At 35.2% G+C, this 17,671-nt stretch overlaps 2 protein-coding genes across 4 annotated transcripts; one reads left to right on the top strand and one right to left on the bottom strand.

Moving 5' to 3' along the window:
- Positions 1 to 1,647: 1,647 nt before the first annotated feature.
- On the top strand, positions 1,648 to 7,941 carry LOC131601762 (protein RRP6-like 3). Of its 3 annotated transcripts, none has more exons than XM_058873653.1 (12): positions 1,648 to 2,054; positions 2,509 to 2,744; positions 2,850 to 2,948; positions 3,200 to 3,283; positions 3,438 to 3,524; positions 4,159 to 4,279; positions 4,640 to 4,821; positions 4,902 to 4,946; positions 5,563 to 6,068; positions 6,155 to 6,629; positions 6,767 to 7,467; positions 7,582 to 7,716. In XM_058873653.1, the coding sequence occupies exons 1-12, from the start codon at positions 1,820 to 1,822 to the stop codon at positions 7,586 to 7,588; spliced, it is 2,778 nt and encodes a 925-aa protein (XP_058729636.1). In that variant the 5' UTR covers positions 1,648 to 1,819; the 3' UTR covers positions 7,589 to 7,716. The 3 variants fall into 3 exon arrangements, with proteins under 3 accessions (XP_058729636.1, XP_058729635.1, XP_058729637.1); XM_058873652.1 differs by having other exon boundaries at positions 1,649 to 2,054; positions 7,638 to 7,941; XM_058873654.1 differs by lacking the exon at positions 1,648 to 2,054 and having other exon boundaries at positions 2,606 to 2,744; positions 2,850 to 2,952; positions 7,638 to 7,941.
- Positions 7,942 to 16,928: 8,987 nt separating this feature from the next.
- Positions 16,929 to 17,297, bottom strand: LOC131604845 (uncharacterized). The gene has a single exon (XM_058877260.1). It carries the CDS (start codon positions 17,295 to 17,297, stop codon positions 16,929 to 16,931), a length of 369 nt encoding a protein of 122 aa, XP_058733243.1.
- Positions 17,298 to 17,671: the final 374 nt, after the last annotated feature.

The raw sequence follows: 17,671 nt of genomic DNA, 5'->3' as shown, positions 1-17,671 counted from the left end.
TTCCAAAAACTTTCTAAAAACTGTTGGGATTCATTAAAATTATTTTTTAATAACTATAACACACGTGATTTATTTGTGATATATTTTCCCTTCCTCATGTACCTTTTTATGCATTTCATTTTATTAAATACACCAACTTTACATTTTTGTTATTATAAAATAAATCAATATTACCAATATTCTACATTAGATATTTTACACAAATTCTTTTAGTCATAATATTACACATATTATTACATAATATAACACAAAACTTAATTCAAAATTAACAAATAAAAAAATATTATTTATCATACACTCACACCTATTTAGAAAACTTTTAATTCGACAAAAAATTATATATTGAACAAAATGACCCGGCACCAACAGCTACCCGTATCGCACTAGTTAAGACTAAACCATGTATTTATTTGAACGATCATTTTAAAGTCTTTCTCAGTCGTAATGATCCAACAAAACTCATCATCTTCTTTCTGATTCACATAGAAAAAACTATATCAATAAATTCGGATGAAAAAAATATATCAATAAAAAGAAGAGTTTAAATATTTGTAATGGAACAATTCGGTTTCTATTATGACGTACAAACCGAGACATATATGTAAAAGAGAAGAAAAAAAAACTACTACAAAAAATTAAAGATCACCAAAAAAGATTAGATGTACAAACGATGATAAACCAATATCCTCATCCTCTTCTTTCTGATTCACATAGAAAAAACTATATCAATAAAAAGAAGATTTTAAATATTTGTAATGGAACAATTCAATCTCTATTATGTCATACAAACCAAGACATATATGTAAAAGAGAAGAAAAGAAACTATTACAAAAAATTGAAGATCACCAAAAAGATTAGATGTACAAACGATGATAAACCAATATCAGATATTTATATACATGATGATTGTGCATATAGATAGAACATAACAAATAAAATAATAATAACTTATTAATTAAAAGTTATATATACAATAAATGAATAAATGGGTGAATGATTATAATTAAACAAAAAGAGTTACAAAATAGCAACAAAAAAAAACAGTTCAAAAATTTATATTATATATTTATTTCATTAATACCATTTTAATATTAATGACATATTTATTTGACAATTTTTTGTAAGCAAAATTTATTTGAGACTTACCCTTTGAAAGAAATGTAAAATTTTATAAAATATTTTAAAAAATTGAAAAATTTGACTTAAATTGAGAAGCTTGTAAGAATGTCACATAAATATCAAATTATATGAGAATGTCATATTAAGGGTTTTGTCTAGGGTTATCATCATGACAACCTTAGATTTATATTAAGTAGATTTTTAAAAAAAAATCATTTTTCAAAGTCCTTCATTCTCCTCCCCTCTAAACTCTCAAACATAGCCTAAGTGTAACTACAGAATAAAACAACGTTAAACAAAAAAAAAAGGTGCTTCTGAAAATACATCTACAGAAGCACGATGGCAGTTTCGTCAATTCGGTGGTGCGTAAGAAAATCATGGAATGGGATGAGAAATTATCATTTATTTTATCCGCCAACTTTATTTTAAAAATTAGTATAATACTGGGGGTGCTAGGTTTTAGTGTTGGGATGGCAAATAAAAATCTCCGATTCCAACTTGTGCTTTTTCACTCATAGACCCAATTCTTTAACACAGTCATCATTTTGAATTTGCCACGTAAGTCCAACAAAGCACCTTCTGAATTATTACATCGCCGCCACAGGTAACGGCCGCAACCCACCGCCTCAACCCACCGCCTCAACGTTCTCTCTGCGCACAACCCAAACTAACTCAACTCCTCAAAACAGAGAAGAAGAAAATGAACAACGAACGAAAAACGCGCGTGGCATTCACGATCGCCACTTTAGCAGCTGCAATAATCTCCATCGTCTTCACCGTACACCGTCGAACGCGGCGGAAGCGGCGCGAGTCTCTCTCGAATTCGTGTTACTCACATTCCGAACCGAAGCCACAGTCGACGTTTAAGCGAGTCTTAGCTGATAACTCATATACGCCATTTAAGCATTTGAGCGTGAAAGCCTCCGGAAGTAACGGTACGTTTCGTTGCTTTGGAAACGACGGAAAATAAATCTTACGAAAATTCATGTGTTCTTATGTTGATTCTCTACCGCAGTAACTTCATAATTGTTGTTTTCGCGTTTTCGCTTGATTTCGATTGTTTGAGGACTTTTTATTGTTGAGATTTTTGCTTAAGGTTAATGAAATTAATAGTTGAAGTAGTTTCAATTAATCTGGTTTAACCTAGTTATCAGTATAAACACGGTATAATTTTTCGATATTTGATATAACTTAATTGGTTGAGTTTTAAATTTGAAATAATGTGATTTATTTGAAATTTGGCGCTGAGTACTGAAAGCTAGATCTAGAAATTCGTTATTAACGTTTCTTTTGGATTCTTCTTGATCTGCTATATTGAGTTTTGTATGCAAGATTGTTAACTGTTAAGATCAAGCTGAGTGTAGTGTTTATTTTTTGTTGTGGTGGCAGAGAATGGTTCAAATTTGCATCCGTATGAGGCAGAGATTACAGCATTGTTAAGTAATCACCAGCCTGAAATTGAACTTGGAGCTGAGAAATTAGAAATGAATGATTCATATATTTGGGTCGATACGGAGACGCAGTTAAAGGAACTGGTCGATGCATTGAGCAAGGAAATGTTCTTTGGTGTGGATACAGAACAACATAGCTTGCACTCTTTTCTAGGGTTTACTGGATTAGTTCAGGTAGTTTCATGTTATCTTTAAAATTTGTTTGAGTATGTTAAGCCAATAACTTAATTTTTGATGATTTTGTTCATGATACACATGTGTTTTTATGTTGTCAACCAGATTTCTACTCAACAGGAAGATTATTTGATTGATACTATTGCCCTGCATGATTCCATGGGAATTCTTCGGCCAGTTTTTGCTAACCCTTCAATTTGTAAAGTATGTAAGTTATCGGTGTCATGTTTCAATAAGTTGATCTTTGTAAGGCTAATTTCTTTTATGATATAATAAAGTTAGAATAATTCAGATTCATTTTACTTTTTAAATATCTAGGCTGCACCACGTGTTTGGGATCAAATTAAAGCATAGCATTTATCATTGATACTTTAATTTATTTATTTGTCTCTGTTTTTGTTGTTCAAATCTATTCGCTTCAGTTGTTTTTTTTTCAATGGGAAATTTGTGGATAGGTGTTCCATGGCGCCGACAATGATGTTCTCTGGCTACAGAGGGACTTTCACATATACATTGTTAATCTGTTTGATACTTCAAAGGTAATCTATGCCATCATGTTGCCTTATTATGCATCCGATGCCATTTACATAGTACCATGCAAAATTTCTCCTCCTCATGCATGAAGTGAGCGGAAAAGTCCTCCATTTACCATTGACCTGCAACTTATTATTTATCTGTGTTCATGCTGTGCAGGCATGCGAGGTGCTATCGAAACCACAAAAATCACTTGCGTATTTGCTAGAAACTTACTGTGGTGTGACAACAAATAAATTATTACAGGTTTGACTTGATTATACTTGATTTCCTGCATTGAATGAATTCATCGGTTGTCATCAATGATGTATTAGTTGTAGATCTTAAGCATTTTCTTGCTAGCATGGCTATATTAAGTAGAATGCAATTTCCATGTTTTTCTTTTATTCATGTAATAAATAGCAAAGTTGAATCTAAATTGAATTCTGTGTATTTTAAAATAATGATAGACTTCTTTAGTGGCTTATCTAGAATGTGAAAATTTATTAACTCTCTTTTACGAAGATTTTGTAATTTTTCTTGTAATTATTGTTTCACATGTTTAGTCAGATACACTATAATGATATTTCTCTTATGCACTTGGGATTGCAATTTTAACTTCTAATAAAGGAATTCAATCTCAAACAGCTGACTTGAGTTTATTGAACTGATGAGGAGGACGTTAGAAGTATGAATAAAAATGATTATAATTGAATGATCAAGTTATTCTATATGTTGAACTAAAAGGAAATGCTAGATATTTAAATAATAATAAATAATAATTTATTTTTAGCACGAGGTACATCAAATATAGAACATGCAAATTTTTCTCGAAGTTAATTAATGATGTCTTTTCAGATACTGAATAGAATTACTATGTCTTTTATATGTTTGATTGTAGCGTGAAGACTGGAGACAACGCCCTCTCTCAGAAGAAATGGTACATTATGCACGAACAGATGCTCACTATCTGTTGTATATTGCAAACTGTCTGATTGCTGAACTGAAACAACTGGACAATGGTATTCCTTCTTGTCTCATATTGTGATTAAAGATAGCAAAGAGAAACCAGAAATTTCTCACATAAAAGCAATACTCATTTTAGTAGACTGAAGCTTTGAATATCTACCATGTCAAATCTCTCTTTCTCCTCTGTTATATCTTTTCCATGCCTAAAAAATCAGCTATAGAAATAAGCAGATTGTTTCAGAATGTGCAAGATCTGCTGCAACCCATAATTATTTTGTAGTCCTAAGCAGTTTGTCATTTTGAGAGGTTAACTTTAATGAATTGACTGTAGCAACGAGCTTTTTTAACAACTTATTATGATCATTCTTTGTTAACATTGTTTGTTCAACATTCTGAATATGTTATTGTATCAGATAACTCTTGTTCCGATGACAAATTCCATTTTGTTCTTGAGGCTAGTCGGCGTTCAAACATGACTTGTTTACAACTTTTCACAAAGGAGGTTGAAGCTTCGCCCGGAGAATCTGCTGCATTATCATTATTTTCACGTCATCAGAGCAATCAAGGCTTTCCTTCAATTTCCAATGAAACCCAGGTTTTCTGCTTTAGTATGGATTTGAAGTAGTTGAGTGATTAAGCTTGATATATTGTTCTAACTCGATTCTTTGATTACAGTTTCTGTATACCGTGAGGCAGCTGTGCACATGGAGAGATTTGATGGTGAGTTATGTATAAAGTCTCCTTAAGATTAGCTACCACTAAAGAACAGTTTTGTTACTATAAACTATACCTTTTTTCATGTCTTTGAGTTGAAGACCACTGTAACATGTTAGTTTGCAAATTTAAGATGGAACAGGAATTTGTTCTCCGTGTTGATAGTTAATGGAGAAATCTTAACATGCACCTTAAAGTTATGTAACATACTCGCATGTGGTTTACACATGATAAACCTTTTGGAAATAAAACTTTGGAGTTATACTGGTCTTAAATAAAGGAAGAAAGTTAACCAAGTATATTGAAGACTGCTTAAATATGTTTAAATTTATTCCAATAGAAAATACTTGACATTTGTTCAGTAATGATAATCCGTCAAGTTTATAGTATTCAAAGTATTTAGGCTGAGGTTTTGTTTCTTACATAATTTATGACCAAAAGAATATGTAAAACTAAGTCAAACAGTATCTACTTTGTTTAAATAATGAACTAAAGTCGTAAATCAAGATTTTGTTTCTTGGTTACAAATTTGATGTGGTGCTGATTATTTTCTATTTGATGTCAGAAAATTATGTTTTTAGCTTCATAAGCTGATTATTTGTTGGCATGTTCATCCTTTCAGGCTCGTATTCATGACGAAAGCATAAAATATGTACTGTCAGACCAGGCAATTGTTGCTTTGGCAAGTCAGCTTCCAACAAGCCACTCTGAAATATATAACACCATAGTTCAGACTGATGTCAATGCAGAAACGGGTCTGAGCTCTTGCAATCCTTCCCCATCTCCTGTTGTTTGCAGCCACCTGAGTGATATCTCTCATCTGCTTGCAAATGAGTTGGTTAACCATGGTGATATTTATTCTGTGAATCTTCAGAAGTGTCTAGGTCAAAATGGAAGTTGTAAACTTAACATATTTAATTATGCTTTGTTGGTTAATAGTAACCCAAGACCAACCTTACTATTCTATAAGCACTCGAGCCTAAAAAATCCTAGACAACATTCAAAGAAGGATTCTCGAAATTCATTCGTTAAAAAATTCTCTTGCAAATCTCCTGTTTATCACAATTGTCGGATATTTGCTAATGATGGGAGGCTGCTTTGTTACTGTGATCGGAAGAAGCTTGAATGGTTTGTACACTTTTACTTGCTTTTATTCCATTTATAAAAGAAACTAAAAGGTGCTGCTTCTACATGATAAATGTTCAACTCTCCAGGTACCTTAACCGGGATCTTGCAAAGTTTGTCGAGGAGGATCCCCCAGGTATAATGCTTCTTTTTGAACCCAAAGGCCGCCCAGAGGATGAAGGCAATGATTTTTATATCCAGAGTAAGAAAAATATATGTGTTGGGTGTGGTGAAGGAAGTCACTACTTACGATATCGAATAATCCCATCATGTTATAGAATACATTTCCCTGAACATTTGAAGAGTCATCGCTCTCATGATATTGTCCTACTTTGTGTGGATTGCCATGAAGTTGCCCATGCTGCTGCAGAGAAGTATAAAAGAAAAATAGCTTCTGAATTTGGGATTCCTCTGTATGTTCGGAGGGTAATTCATCCAGGGAAAGAGACTGAAAAATCTAATGATGAGGGAGGTGTATCTCCATTACAATTACGATCTGCTGCTGTGGCTCTTCTACGTCACGGGCCAAGAATGCCTCTTGAGCGACGTGAAGAACTGACCGAGGTTTGATCATATTTTTGTCTGTTATTGATTGCCAAGCCTGTGTACTCAAGACTAAACCCTAGTAACTTATTGTTATTGAAAAACTTCAACTGCAGGGTCTTCTATTTATAACATTAGTTTTTTTTCTTCCTTTCTAGATTGTAAAGAAATATTATGGAGGAAGGGAGATATCTGAAGAGGATCTAGAGAGTGCTTTGCAAGTTGGAATGCGTCCTTATGAGAGAAGAAGATATGAGAAGAAGAGAGGGGTATCATTTAAACATTCCACAGGAAATGCTGTTGCAGTGCCACAAGGGGAAAATCATGCTGGTTACGCACCTGAAATTGTTAGTAATGTGGGGACATTGAATATTGATACTCTTGATGGTTCGTATGCAAATGAAGAAACAGTAAGCGGAAATAATAGAGAAGATGATATTGGAAAACCCTCTTTGACTTCTGATCTTGCTGTTGATAAAGCTACTTCAAATGGAAATACCATTTTAGTTAAAACTACAAATGACGACAATGATGATAATGATAATGATGATGATGTTGAAACAAGTAACTCTGCTGTAAATGTTGATGAGAGTCTGAACAAAAGCCAACCAATTGTTGTTAGCGACTTATCTTATTCCAAAGACGAAGAATCACCTAGAGATGAAGATTCAACACAAGCAAAACATCATTCAAAACTATCGCTCTTGGGACATGGTCCACACGGTAAACACGTTGTAGATCATTTATTGAAGGAGTATGGTGAAGATGGCATTCGAGAGTTTTGTCAAAGATGGAGACAAGTATTTGTGGATACTTTAAAACCGCGTTTTCTTCCTGGTGGATGGGACATAAAACACAGGTAGACTAGTTATTATTTATTTTTCTACTTGCTCGAAAAAAATATACTGACGCTCATTTAGGTGCGATTAGATTGTTATGTGAAGTACATTAATAATAATATTATGTATAGCAGAAACTGAATTATTATTCCTTTCTCCGACACTTTGATTTTGGACGATATTTTGCCAGTGGAAAGAGGGATTTCGGCGAGTTCAGTGTATACAAAGGAGCTGCTGCTGCTTCTAGTTTGGAGTGACTCTGCAGATTGAACAAGTAACATGCATATTTTTTGTACTCCAACGCCATCAAATTTTCAATGAGATACACACCTCCTCGTTAACGTTATTTGCTTGTACTCTTCAACAACAAAAATTACTGATTCTGTCCACCTTGTTTTGACAACTCCATCAACAATTTTGTTAGTTTTATGATTCTCGAACAATTTTTGTATCTTGTTTTAGTTGCAAAAGAATGCAAGTTACAATATTTATGCACATCTTTCAATTATTTAAACATTAAAAAGAATATTCTCGTGAAGTTACAATGGAAAAGCGTTTCACAAACATGACGACCACGGCTTTGGAGCACCTTGTGTAAATGGGGAAAATGAACTATTGCATTTGTGTGGAGTGTGGACATAGTCCCTGTAAATTGCTCATATCTACATATAAAACTGAAGCCTTTAGAAATCCTGCCACCCAAAATTCAGTTACTGAGGAATTATGGTATGACAGATAATTGAACTATAAGTTTATTTACTGATTTGAGATTCTGCAACTCAAAATTTGGATATTTTGTTGGTATTTTGCTCATAACTCATGCTACAAATTTGTTTTAAGAGTGAAACTTAAACCATTACAGAGTCGATAGAATTTGTTTTTAGTAGTGAAACTAAAATTATTATAAAGTAGATAGAATTTGTCGTGTGTTAGACCTTGGGATGACCTAAATTGGTTAGGTATGGTAAGAGATATACCGATTACAAGTTGATGAACCAAACTTGAATTTTAGGTAGACTATACTCTACTGAATTGTAGGTAGACTATACTGTAGTAAATTTAAGACAACTCTTTAATCATAACTGAGAAGAATATGTGGATTCCTGTACGGCTATGTTTGGATAGACTAAAATGAACAGAGCGGAATGGAGTGGAGCATAATGGAGTGGAACGGAATTGAATAAATATGTCGTTCTATTGTTTGGTTATTTCACGACGGAATATAACTATTTTGTCATTCCGCTCAAATCAGAGGGTATAAAAAATGATGGAAAGTGATGGAATGAGATGGAATACATTCCATCCGGTTCCGCTCCATTCCATTAGTTTTTAATCAATCCAAACAATGGAACATACATCTATACCATTCCATTTCACTCTCTTCCATCAATCCAAACATACCCGAAAGAAAATTAAATAAAATTAAATTGCTTACATATTAGACTCAAGAAATGTTAAATTCTATCAAGTATTTTAGTTACAAGTTGAATGAAACTTTAGAAAAAAAAATTTAAATAACTAGGTTTAATAAAAAAAATACGAAAAAAACCATGTTTTCGGGGTATTTACCAAACTGTCTAGGTTTGGGACCCCAAACAAGTGAATGCGCCAAATGAAATGGCGCATTCATGTGTTGCAAGCCAAATCATTTGGCGCAAAGGAACAAAAAATTAGGGCAAGGATTACATGCCATTCCAAATGGCGCATGTGCTTTGGTTCCCACACATAGGCGCCATTTCATATGGCTCCTATGTGTTGGGTTATTTTTTTTTTAAAAAAAAAACCTCTTTGGGTATTTTCGCGCACCGTTTTTTATTCCGGTCTTTTATTTTCGTAAAAACGTCTGAGAAATCGAGTTCGTAAAATTTTTAGTAACCCTATATAATGTTTGCGTTATCGATATCGGTTTTTCACTAAAGCTCAATTTATTGATGAAAGACCGATGAACGGTTACAAGAGGTGGTAAGCGAAACTGATACATTGCCTTAAAAAAAATACAGATTATACTAAACTTGCGACGAGGTCGAGCCACGATTATGGCATCTTTTTCTATTGTGCCCCACCTGACGACAAATGCTGCATTTTCGTTCCATTTTGTCGTGGACGTCCATTTCGGTTCTAATCCGTGTACTATTGGGACGCCCTTTTTTCTTTCGCCGCATTGCGTCGTTGTGCCAAACTACCTCTCCATCATACTCAGGCCAGTAATCCTCCTTGGCCACCACAGGAAACGCAACACTGTAAACTCTGAGCAATGTCTGAGTCTTGTAAATCGGAGACAGTAGTGATATAGCGTCGCGGTGGACATACGCACATGCAGCTATGACGTGCGAGCAAGGCATACGAAAAGCTTGAAACCTTCCACAGTCGCACCAATCTTCGTCAAGAAGAACCCTATATTGTTGTCTTGGCAATCCCTCATTGTGGTCAATTGTCTCGCGCACACTGAACGTGTGATTGAATCGGTCGAAAGAAGTTACTTGGTGAGTGTTTGCTTTTCCCGATTGTTGTTGCATAAATTTCATGCAACTATCACTTAATAGTTGACCAGCTTGCCTAACATCACCCCATCTCCTGCCTCTTGTTGAGAAGAGTGAAGCCATCCTAAAGTATGTGGCCTCCACCAGTGCTGTGATTGGAAGGTTACGAATGCCTTTGAAAACGCCATTCATGGATTCCACGAGATTGGTCGTCATATGGCCCCATCGCACGCCTTTGTCGTAAGCCCTTGTCCATTTCTCCCTGGAAAGATTATCTACCCAACTACCTGCCTCTGGATTTGTCATTACAATATCACTCCGATAATGCTGGAATGTGGGTTGGGTCAATGCATAATCAGCATTGACCAGGGCCTTTCTTAGAAGTATGTCCTTGATCTCCCGCATGAAGTTCTGGGCGATGTGGCGAATACAATAGACGTGTTTTGAAGGGGGGTCATGCCATCCGTTTGCTGGATTATTATAAGCACTCTCTATGGAAGCGTGCCTATCAGAGATTAAACAGATGTCAGGCTGAGGAGCAACATGTTCTCGGAGGTTCCTTAGAAAGAAACTCCAAGCCGCCGCAGTTTCACCTTCGACGATAGCAAACGCCACTAGAAATATGTTGTTGTTCCCGTCTTGTGCAACCGCCATGAGCATGGTTCCTTTGTATTTGCCGTATAACCATGTCCCATCAATTTGAAGTATGGGTTTACAGTGTGCAAACCCTCGTACGCAAGGTTTGAACGCCCAAAAAAGCCGATGGAATATTCCGTTTCCTTGGACAGGGTTTCCATCCGGGGCATGCGCGGGCAGTGTCTCTAGAATAGTAACAGTGCCAGGTGCGTAACTATGTAGCGCATTGAGGTATCGGGGAAGAATTTTGTATGACTCCTCCCAGTTGCCGTAGACTGTCTCAATTGCCTTTGTTTTTGCAACCCACGCCTTTCTGTAAGATGGAGTGTAGTTGAAGGTTGTAACGATGTGTGATATTATATTTTTAACCTTCAGAGACGGATCAGAGCTTATGAGAGGCAAGATCTCCTGACATATGAGATCGGCACTGAGTTTTGTATGATCCTGGGAACTGTTAGGGTTGACACACGTGTGTTGCTGCGTAATCGACCCTATTTTCCATGCATTACTTCTCTTCCTATAAGAAGCCAACAGTCTGAACCCACACTCTGGATTTTTACAAGTGATTACATACCGTTCCAGGTTTGAACGATCTACGTCAAAATCAACGTTGTTCGCCATGTGCCATTTTTTTATTCTTCTCAGACAAGCCTCCTTAGAAGGAAACTTGTCTCCTTCCTTTAATTCTTCGTCATTTTGGATGTAGGGTGTGAAGAAGATGTCAGATGATGGTTCGTCACCTTGCAGGTTCAAGTTACTCATATGTGCTGGAGGTGCGTACGCATGAGCTGGAGGCACCAACGTTTGTTGCTCGTCGTCGGATTCCTCGTTGACCATGTCGTCAAATTCAGTTTCCAGATCATCTTCTTCCTCGTCTATGACGTCAACCTCGTCTTGCTCGTTGACTGGTGGGTCAATAACTTGTGACTGGACAACATGAATTTCTTGTGTCTCAACCTGTAGAGTAACGTACAACTCGATGGAATCCAACCCAGAGTATTCGTGGGTGGTAAACATATCTTGCAGGTCTTCGTCAGTGGCAATCTCCATCTCGTAAAACTTGACGGTGTTGTCTACATTGAAAGAGGGACATTGGTAAAAAAACGCTTGCAATAGGACCCATTGCAATCTTAGAGTATAGTCGCTGAATGAAGTACGAAAATGTTGCTCTTTTGCTTAACAACAATGGTACAACCTGAGTGTTTCTCATCACAAAACCGGCTATTTCATGAGAGTAAGTCTCACCGTTTAGATGGGCATGCACAAGGTACTGGGTAGATGAAGTCATTTTGACGGGGAAAGTGTGTGGGTGTTGTAAGCTCAAGTCAGATTAGGTAAAATTGTTGGTGTGAGTTGTAATGTTTAGAAAATATTGGATGTCTTATAAATTGTGCTTCTTACATCCTTGCATTATCTCAACACATAGACACGCTGATCTATGTCCTGTACCCCATCGCGCGTCTGAAACGATTCCTGATAAGATTCCTGCAATGATTCCCCTAAGCAGAGCATGCATGCAACCCTATCTGGCAGCTAGTTCTGCAATAATTATTTATATATATATATATATATATATATATATATATATATATATATATATATATATATATATATATATGTGTGTGTGTGTGTGTGTTTATTTATGTATATATATATATATATATATATATATATATGTATATATATATATTTATTTATATATATATATATATATATATATATATATATATATATATATATATATATATATATATATATATATATATATATATATATCTTTATTTATGTATATATAAATATATATATATATATATATATATATATATATATATATATATATATATATATATATATATATATATATATATATATATATATATTTATGTTAATATATTTATTTATGTATATATATATATATATATATATATATATATATATATATATATGTATCTAAATAAATTTATATATGTCCTGTACCCTAGCATGCGTCTGCAAAGACTCCTGAAACGATTCCTGATAAGATTCCTGCAACGATTCTCCTAAGCAGAGCATGCATGCAACCCTATCTGGCAGCTAGTTCTGCAATAATTATTTATATATATATATGTGTGTGTGTGTTTATTTATATAGCGTAATTGATCTTCAGAAAACCACAATTAACACAACGACCACATTTATTTTAATTGAACGATCCGGTTTTGGCAACACAAAACAACCGGTATATCACGATATTACATTGCAAAATAACACATAACAACTTGTAGTACACGCTCGATCATTGCAACAAACACAACAACACTTAATCTAAACTACTCAAGTATCACTGCAAGAACAAGTGGATTTTCAACGCCTCGGTTAACCTCTCCACTGTGTGTCCAAAACATTAGATCCACGTCCACATCGTCTTTCACACGGTCCCAATAATACATGTAGGTGCCTTATGGATTATTATCCGTCAACGTAATGTATGGACAACGGTAATCTATCTGTTTAACTTTTCTGGTCGGACCATCTAGTTGACGAAACCCAGTGTTGATGGCTCTAACAATTCTCTGGAAATTCCAATGGGGGTTAAGGCAGACACGCATGTGACTACCTTCCTCAAAAAAGACGACAGCCCAAATTGAGTTCATTTTTTAGTGTTTGCAGTAAGAATGAAGAAAGAGTTGGTACTTCAACTCCACACACACACACACCTTTATTTATAGTGGGTGAAATACAGAGGAAAATAATTTTGTTAATTATTAATAACTTAAATACTAATTGGAAACTTTGTAATGTTAAAAAAACATTTCATTAATATATGCTCAGAGCATTTAATTGGACGGTACAAAAGTAACTGAAATGATAAGAAACTGCAACATCTAGGATATTACAACGGTTAGGACAATGTCTTCTCTGTCCTCCATCATTCGAGTGCATTGAATGTCGTCCTCCATTGTCTCCCACCAACGCTGTCTTTCAAGAAAAACACCTCCCCTTGTTCTAAGTCTCTTGATAGATCTGATTTGTTCGCCTGGACTCCACTCTCCGTCCAAAAACCTAAGGAGGGTTCTCTTAAGCTGGTCCATGGATTGAATGTTCCAAAACATTACCTGCATGGGAGGTTATACGGCAGAGAAAATAACGTATCCGTTCCTTCGACGATAGTCCGGTTGATAGACAGCGACCCACGAGACATCCCACTTCCAGGCCCAGTGACACAGACCCAACAAGAAGCACAAAGGGGCAGGGGTAGGGGTAGAGCTAGGGGAGGGGGTGGTGCCAATCTTCGTGGCGGGATCGTCGATCGCGGTAAACGCGTCATAACAAGACCAGGGTGCGGAACGGATGGTTATCTTGGCGATGGACGCCATTGAGCATTTTGTTGTGTTTTCTTTAATCAATTGTGTCGATGTATCGTTTCTTTAATCAGTTGTAATCGATGTTTCCTTTCTTTGATCTATTATAACCAATGTTTTGTTTTCGATTATCAAATTTCATTTTACATTTTGTGCACTACATTTTTACAAATAATACAATATTTAAGCATCGATATATATAGGTATGTTTAACATAACTAAAAAAAATGCAATTTTAAAACTATAAACCCTAAAAAAATAGTTTTAAAACTAGGTAAAAAACTATATATTTAACAAAACTTTAAAAAATAAAAATTGAAAAAAAAAAAAGAAAAACAAAATAATTTAACATAACTTGAAAAAAATAATTGAAAAAAAAAATATAGTAACCTAAGTTAAAAAAAAAAATTGAAAAAAAAAAAAAAAAGTACCCTATTGCGCCAAATGGTTTGGCTATTAGGGCAAAAACCCTAGCCTAATGCGCCATTCCATTTGGCGCAAACACTTACTAAAATAGTGTTAGCCAAATGGTTTGGCGTATTCACCACAAATCAATACCTATACGCCAAACCATTTGGCGCATTCACTTCCGGTCGGTCCCAAACCTAGACAGTTTGGTAAATACCCCGAAAATATGGTTTTTTTGGTATTTTTTTTAATAAACCTGGTTATTTAAATTTTTTTTTCGAAACTTTATGCCCTGCTTTTGTACATGTTATTTAATTGAGCTAAATCAATTGGTGAATTAAACTCTAAAATTAAATTAATTTTCTTAATCTAGACATCATAAGCTTTCTTGGAAATGTTTGTTTACTCGAATCGGCCACCGTTTGATATTTTAATTAATTTGTAGTTGACTAATGTTAGAGTATCATATTCCCAAATCATGTTTTTTATTAGACATACCTTAACTTTGAGCAACGAATTAAATATCTAATGACATTTGAAAGGAGTAGCTTCTGAATTTGGGATTCCTCTGTATGTTCGGAGGGATTTTAACAAACAAAAAGTGGTATCAGAAGTATACATGTCTTCTTATCAAGCAAAGATCCAGACAGTCAAATGTAAATCATTCATTTTTTACGCATAGCTCAAAATTCACTGCACTCTTATGTTGATGACATAATTCTTACAAGAAATTCCTTAAAAGTGTTTTTGACAAAATGAGGAGAATTATGGATGGTTTGCAAGTTCAAGATAAAGTGGATAGCATATTGAAGTAGCACGCTTCAAAAGTAACTCTTTAAAGGATTGTTTTGATCTTATAATAGGATCAAAGCCAACTTCAACTCCACTTAACCCTTCAATCAAATTACATCAAGATTTTGCAGTGGCTTAAGAAAATAAGAGAATTATAGATGTCACCCTTCAAATTATACGAAAATAAGAGAATTATAAGTGCTACCCTTCAAATTATACATGTCATCCCTCTCTTTCCCCCAACATTATTTACTCAAAAAGTTTACCTTTTTTAAAAAAAAATTACTATGGCAAAAATCATCAAAAAACAAATTTCCGGTACCTCTTTTTGGCCGATACCAGAAATTCTTTATTTTTTACAAAATTCCGGTATCTATTTACCAGAAATTTCAAAATTGCTGGTGCGATTTACAAAATATTACGCCGTTCTAAAAATTTCATGAATTTCCGATAGAAAACCAATACCGGAAATTCCAAATTTCCAGGGTGTACCGAAAATTTTTTTAGAATATGAAATTTTTCGAAATGGCAGATGAAGTTTTATATCTTTGCAGTCTTGAACCGGTAATGAATATTTCAAATTTCCGGTACCAAATTTAACTGTTGCTACATACCAGAAATTTGAAATATCTGGTATCGAAAATTTTAAATTTTTTGTATGTAGCATCAAGCACGGTAAATTGGTAAATCCAACAAAATTTCTGGTATTTATATGAAATTTTCGGTACGGTACTAGAAATTTCAAAAATTCCGGCATTTTAAAGAGATAATTTGGTAATAACGTCCTACTTAAGGGGGTGGCATGTATAAAATGAGGAGTGACAAGATAAATTCTCTAAAAATAATGACGAATATTGCTTTTACTACACAATAATTGAGTCAATTCCTCTCTTTTCCAGCCATAGTTTATTGTGAGAAAATTTGTAAGGTTGTCAAGTACCTAACAATCACATGAACACCAGTTAGAGGCTTGTTTTCTCGAGGATTTCATCATTATACATCTGTGAGTGGAAGATCCAACGTTGTGCGGCTGCTGACCCATGTGCAAGGAGGTGGAAGGCCAAACAGGCCATTCCAGGAGGAGTGATTGAGTACAGGCGGAGACTGGATGCTCTGATGTTGGATGAAGTCATCTGGACACCGTATACAGGTCACCGCGTTCATCATCCTTTTGATATATCTTCTTTATATTCAGGGTATGTCAGATGGGAGAGTCATGTGGCTAGACACTTGCTTGAGAGATGTCTACGCCAGTCCCAGAAGCTCCAGCAGGTGACATTGATCGCTGGTTTCAGAGTCACATCCTCAGCTCCCCCGTGAGATCCTTGATACAGTCGTTGTGGTTCAGCAGCCTGGGCAGTGTCAGAATGGATACCTGGAGTGGTTCCTCAATGTGTCACACCCTAGGGTCAAATCATCTGCCGCATCATCTGATGTTTTAGGGCCTTCACGTACCAGAGACTCTTCCGCTCCATCACTACCTCCACGTCCCGCAGGTGACCAGGACAACCACCTGCAGTACATCGTTGTTCACTTGGATAGCCTCATTGGTTTCGTGTATCCTGATTGTGAGGTTCACAGTATTTTAGCTAGGTTGGCGAATGTTGCCCGTGGAGGACCTATGTAGATTTATTTTGTTATGATTGTATCATTTGTATATTTTGTACAACATCTTTTATACGAATATTTTTTTTATTGCATAATCTTTTTGGCTAGTACATGTTTCGAGTAGATAAAGAAAATAACATCAATAACAAACAAATATAGTAAACAAACATCAGATGACAAACAACAAGCATAAACAGTACTCCGAAACATGAAAACCTAGGCACTAACAGATGACTCTAGACGAATCAGACACTTCATTATGTCGTCCACGGATCTTTGGATCTGCGCATCCAATTCGATCGGACCTTTAATTATCCTACGGCGAAATGATTTCCACGTGGCCTTCACATCTTCATCATTCTTCAACTCGATTAAGTTGTATTTCACTCTTCCATTTATATCAATCCAGTCCTCCCGAAACTCGATCTTTGTCACCCTTATGTTATCGGAATCAAGCCGCAAATTATTCAACGTTTCTTTCAAGGTAGCAAAGGATTCAGGCCCATCTGGAATCTTGGTTTGAACAGCAGGGTTGCGGCCATTGAAATACACTTCTACATTAATCAAATACTGAGGAAGAAACATTTTGTTGAAATGATGTGTTATCCAATAACCCTAACACCCCTATTTATACAAATGGTGGTGCATTCTAGACCACACAAATGTGTCGGTGCAATCAGGACCCTCTAAAAGTGTCGGCAAAATCTCAACCATTTAAAAAACCAAAAGTTGAAACATACCGAAAATTTTAGTTAAAATGAAATTTCCGGTACTCTATGAAAATTTGAAATTTACGGTATACTGGAAATTTTAAAATAACTACAATTTCTGGTATGATGTACCGGAAATTTCCTTATAACAGAAAATTCTGGTATGCTGTGCCAAAAATTTTACAGTGCATACCAGAAATTTCTTTCGAAAATTCTTTGTATCTTGACTTTTTCAAAAAGGGCAAAATT

The sequence above is a fragment of the Vicia villosa genome, linkage group LG5 (genome assembly GCF_029867415.1).
Source record: "Vicia villosa cultivar HV-30 ecotype Madison, WI linkage group LG5, Vvil1.0, whole genome shotgun sequence".
NCBI lineage: Eukaryota > Viridiplantae > Streptophyta > Magnoliopsida > Fabales > Fabaceae > Vicia > Vicia villosa.
Note: the sequence above shows the minus strand (reverse complement) of the source record. Positions and strands in the feature narration are given on the sequence as shown.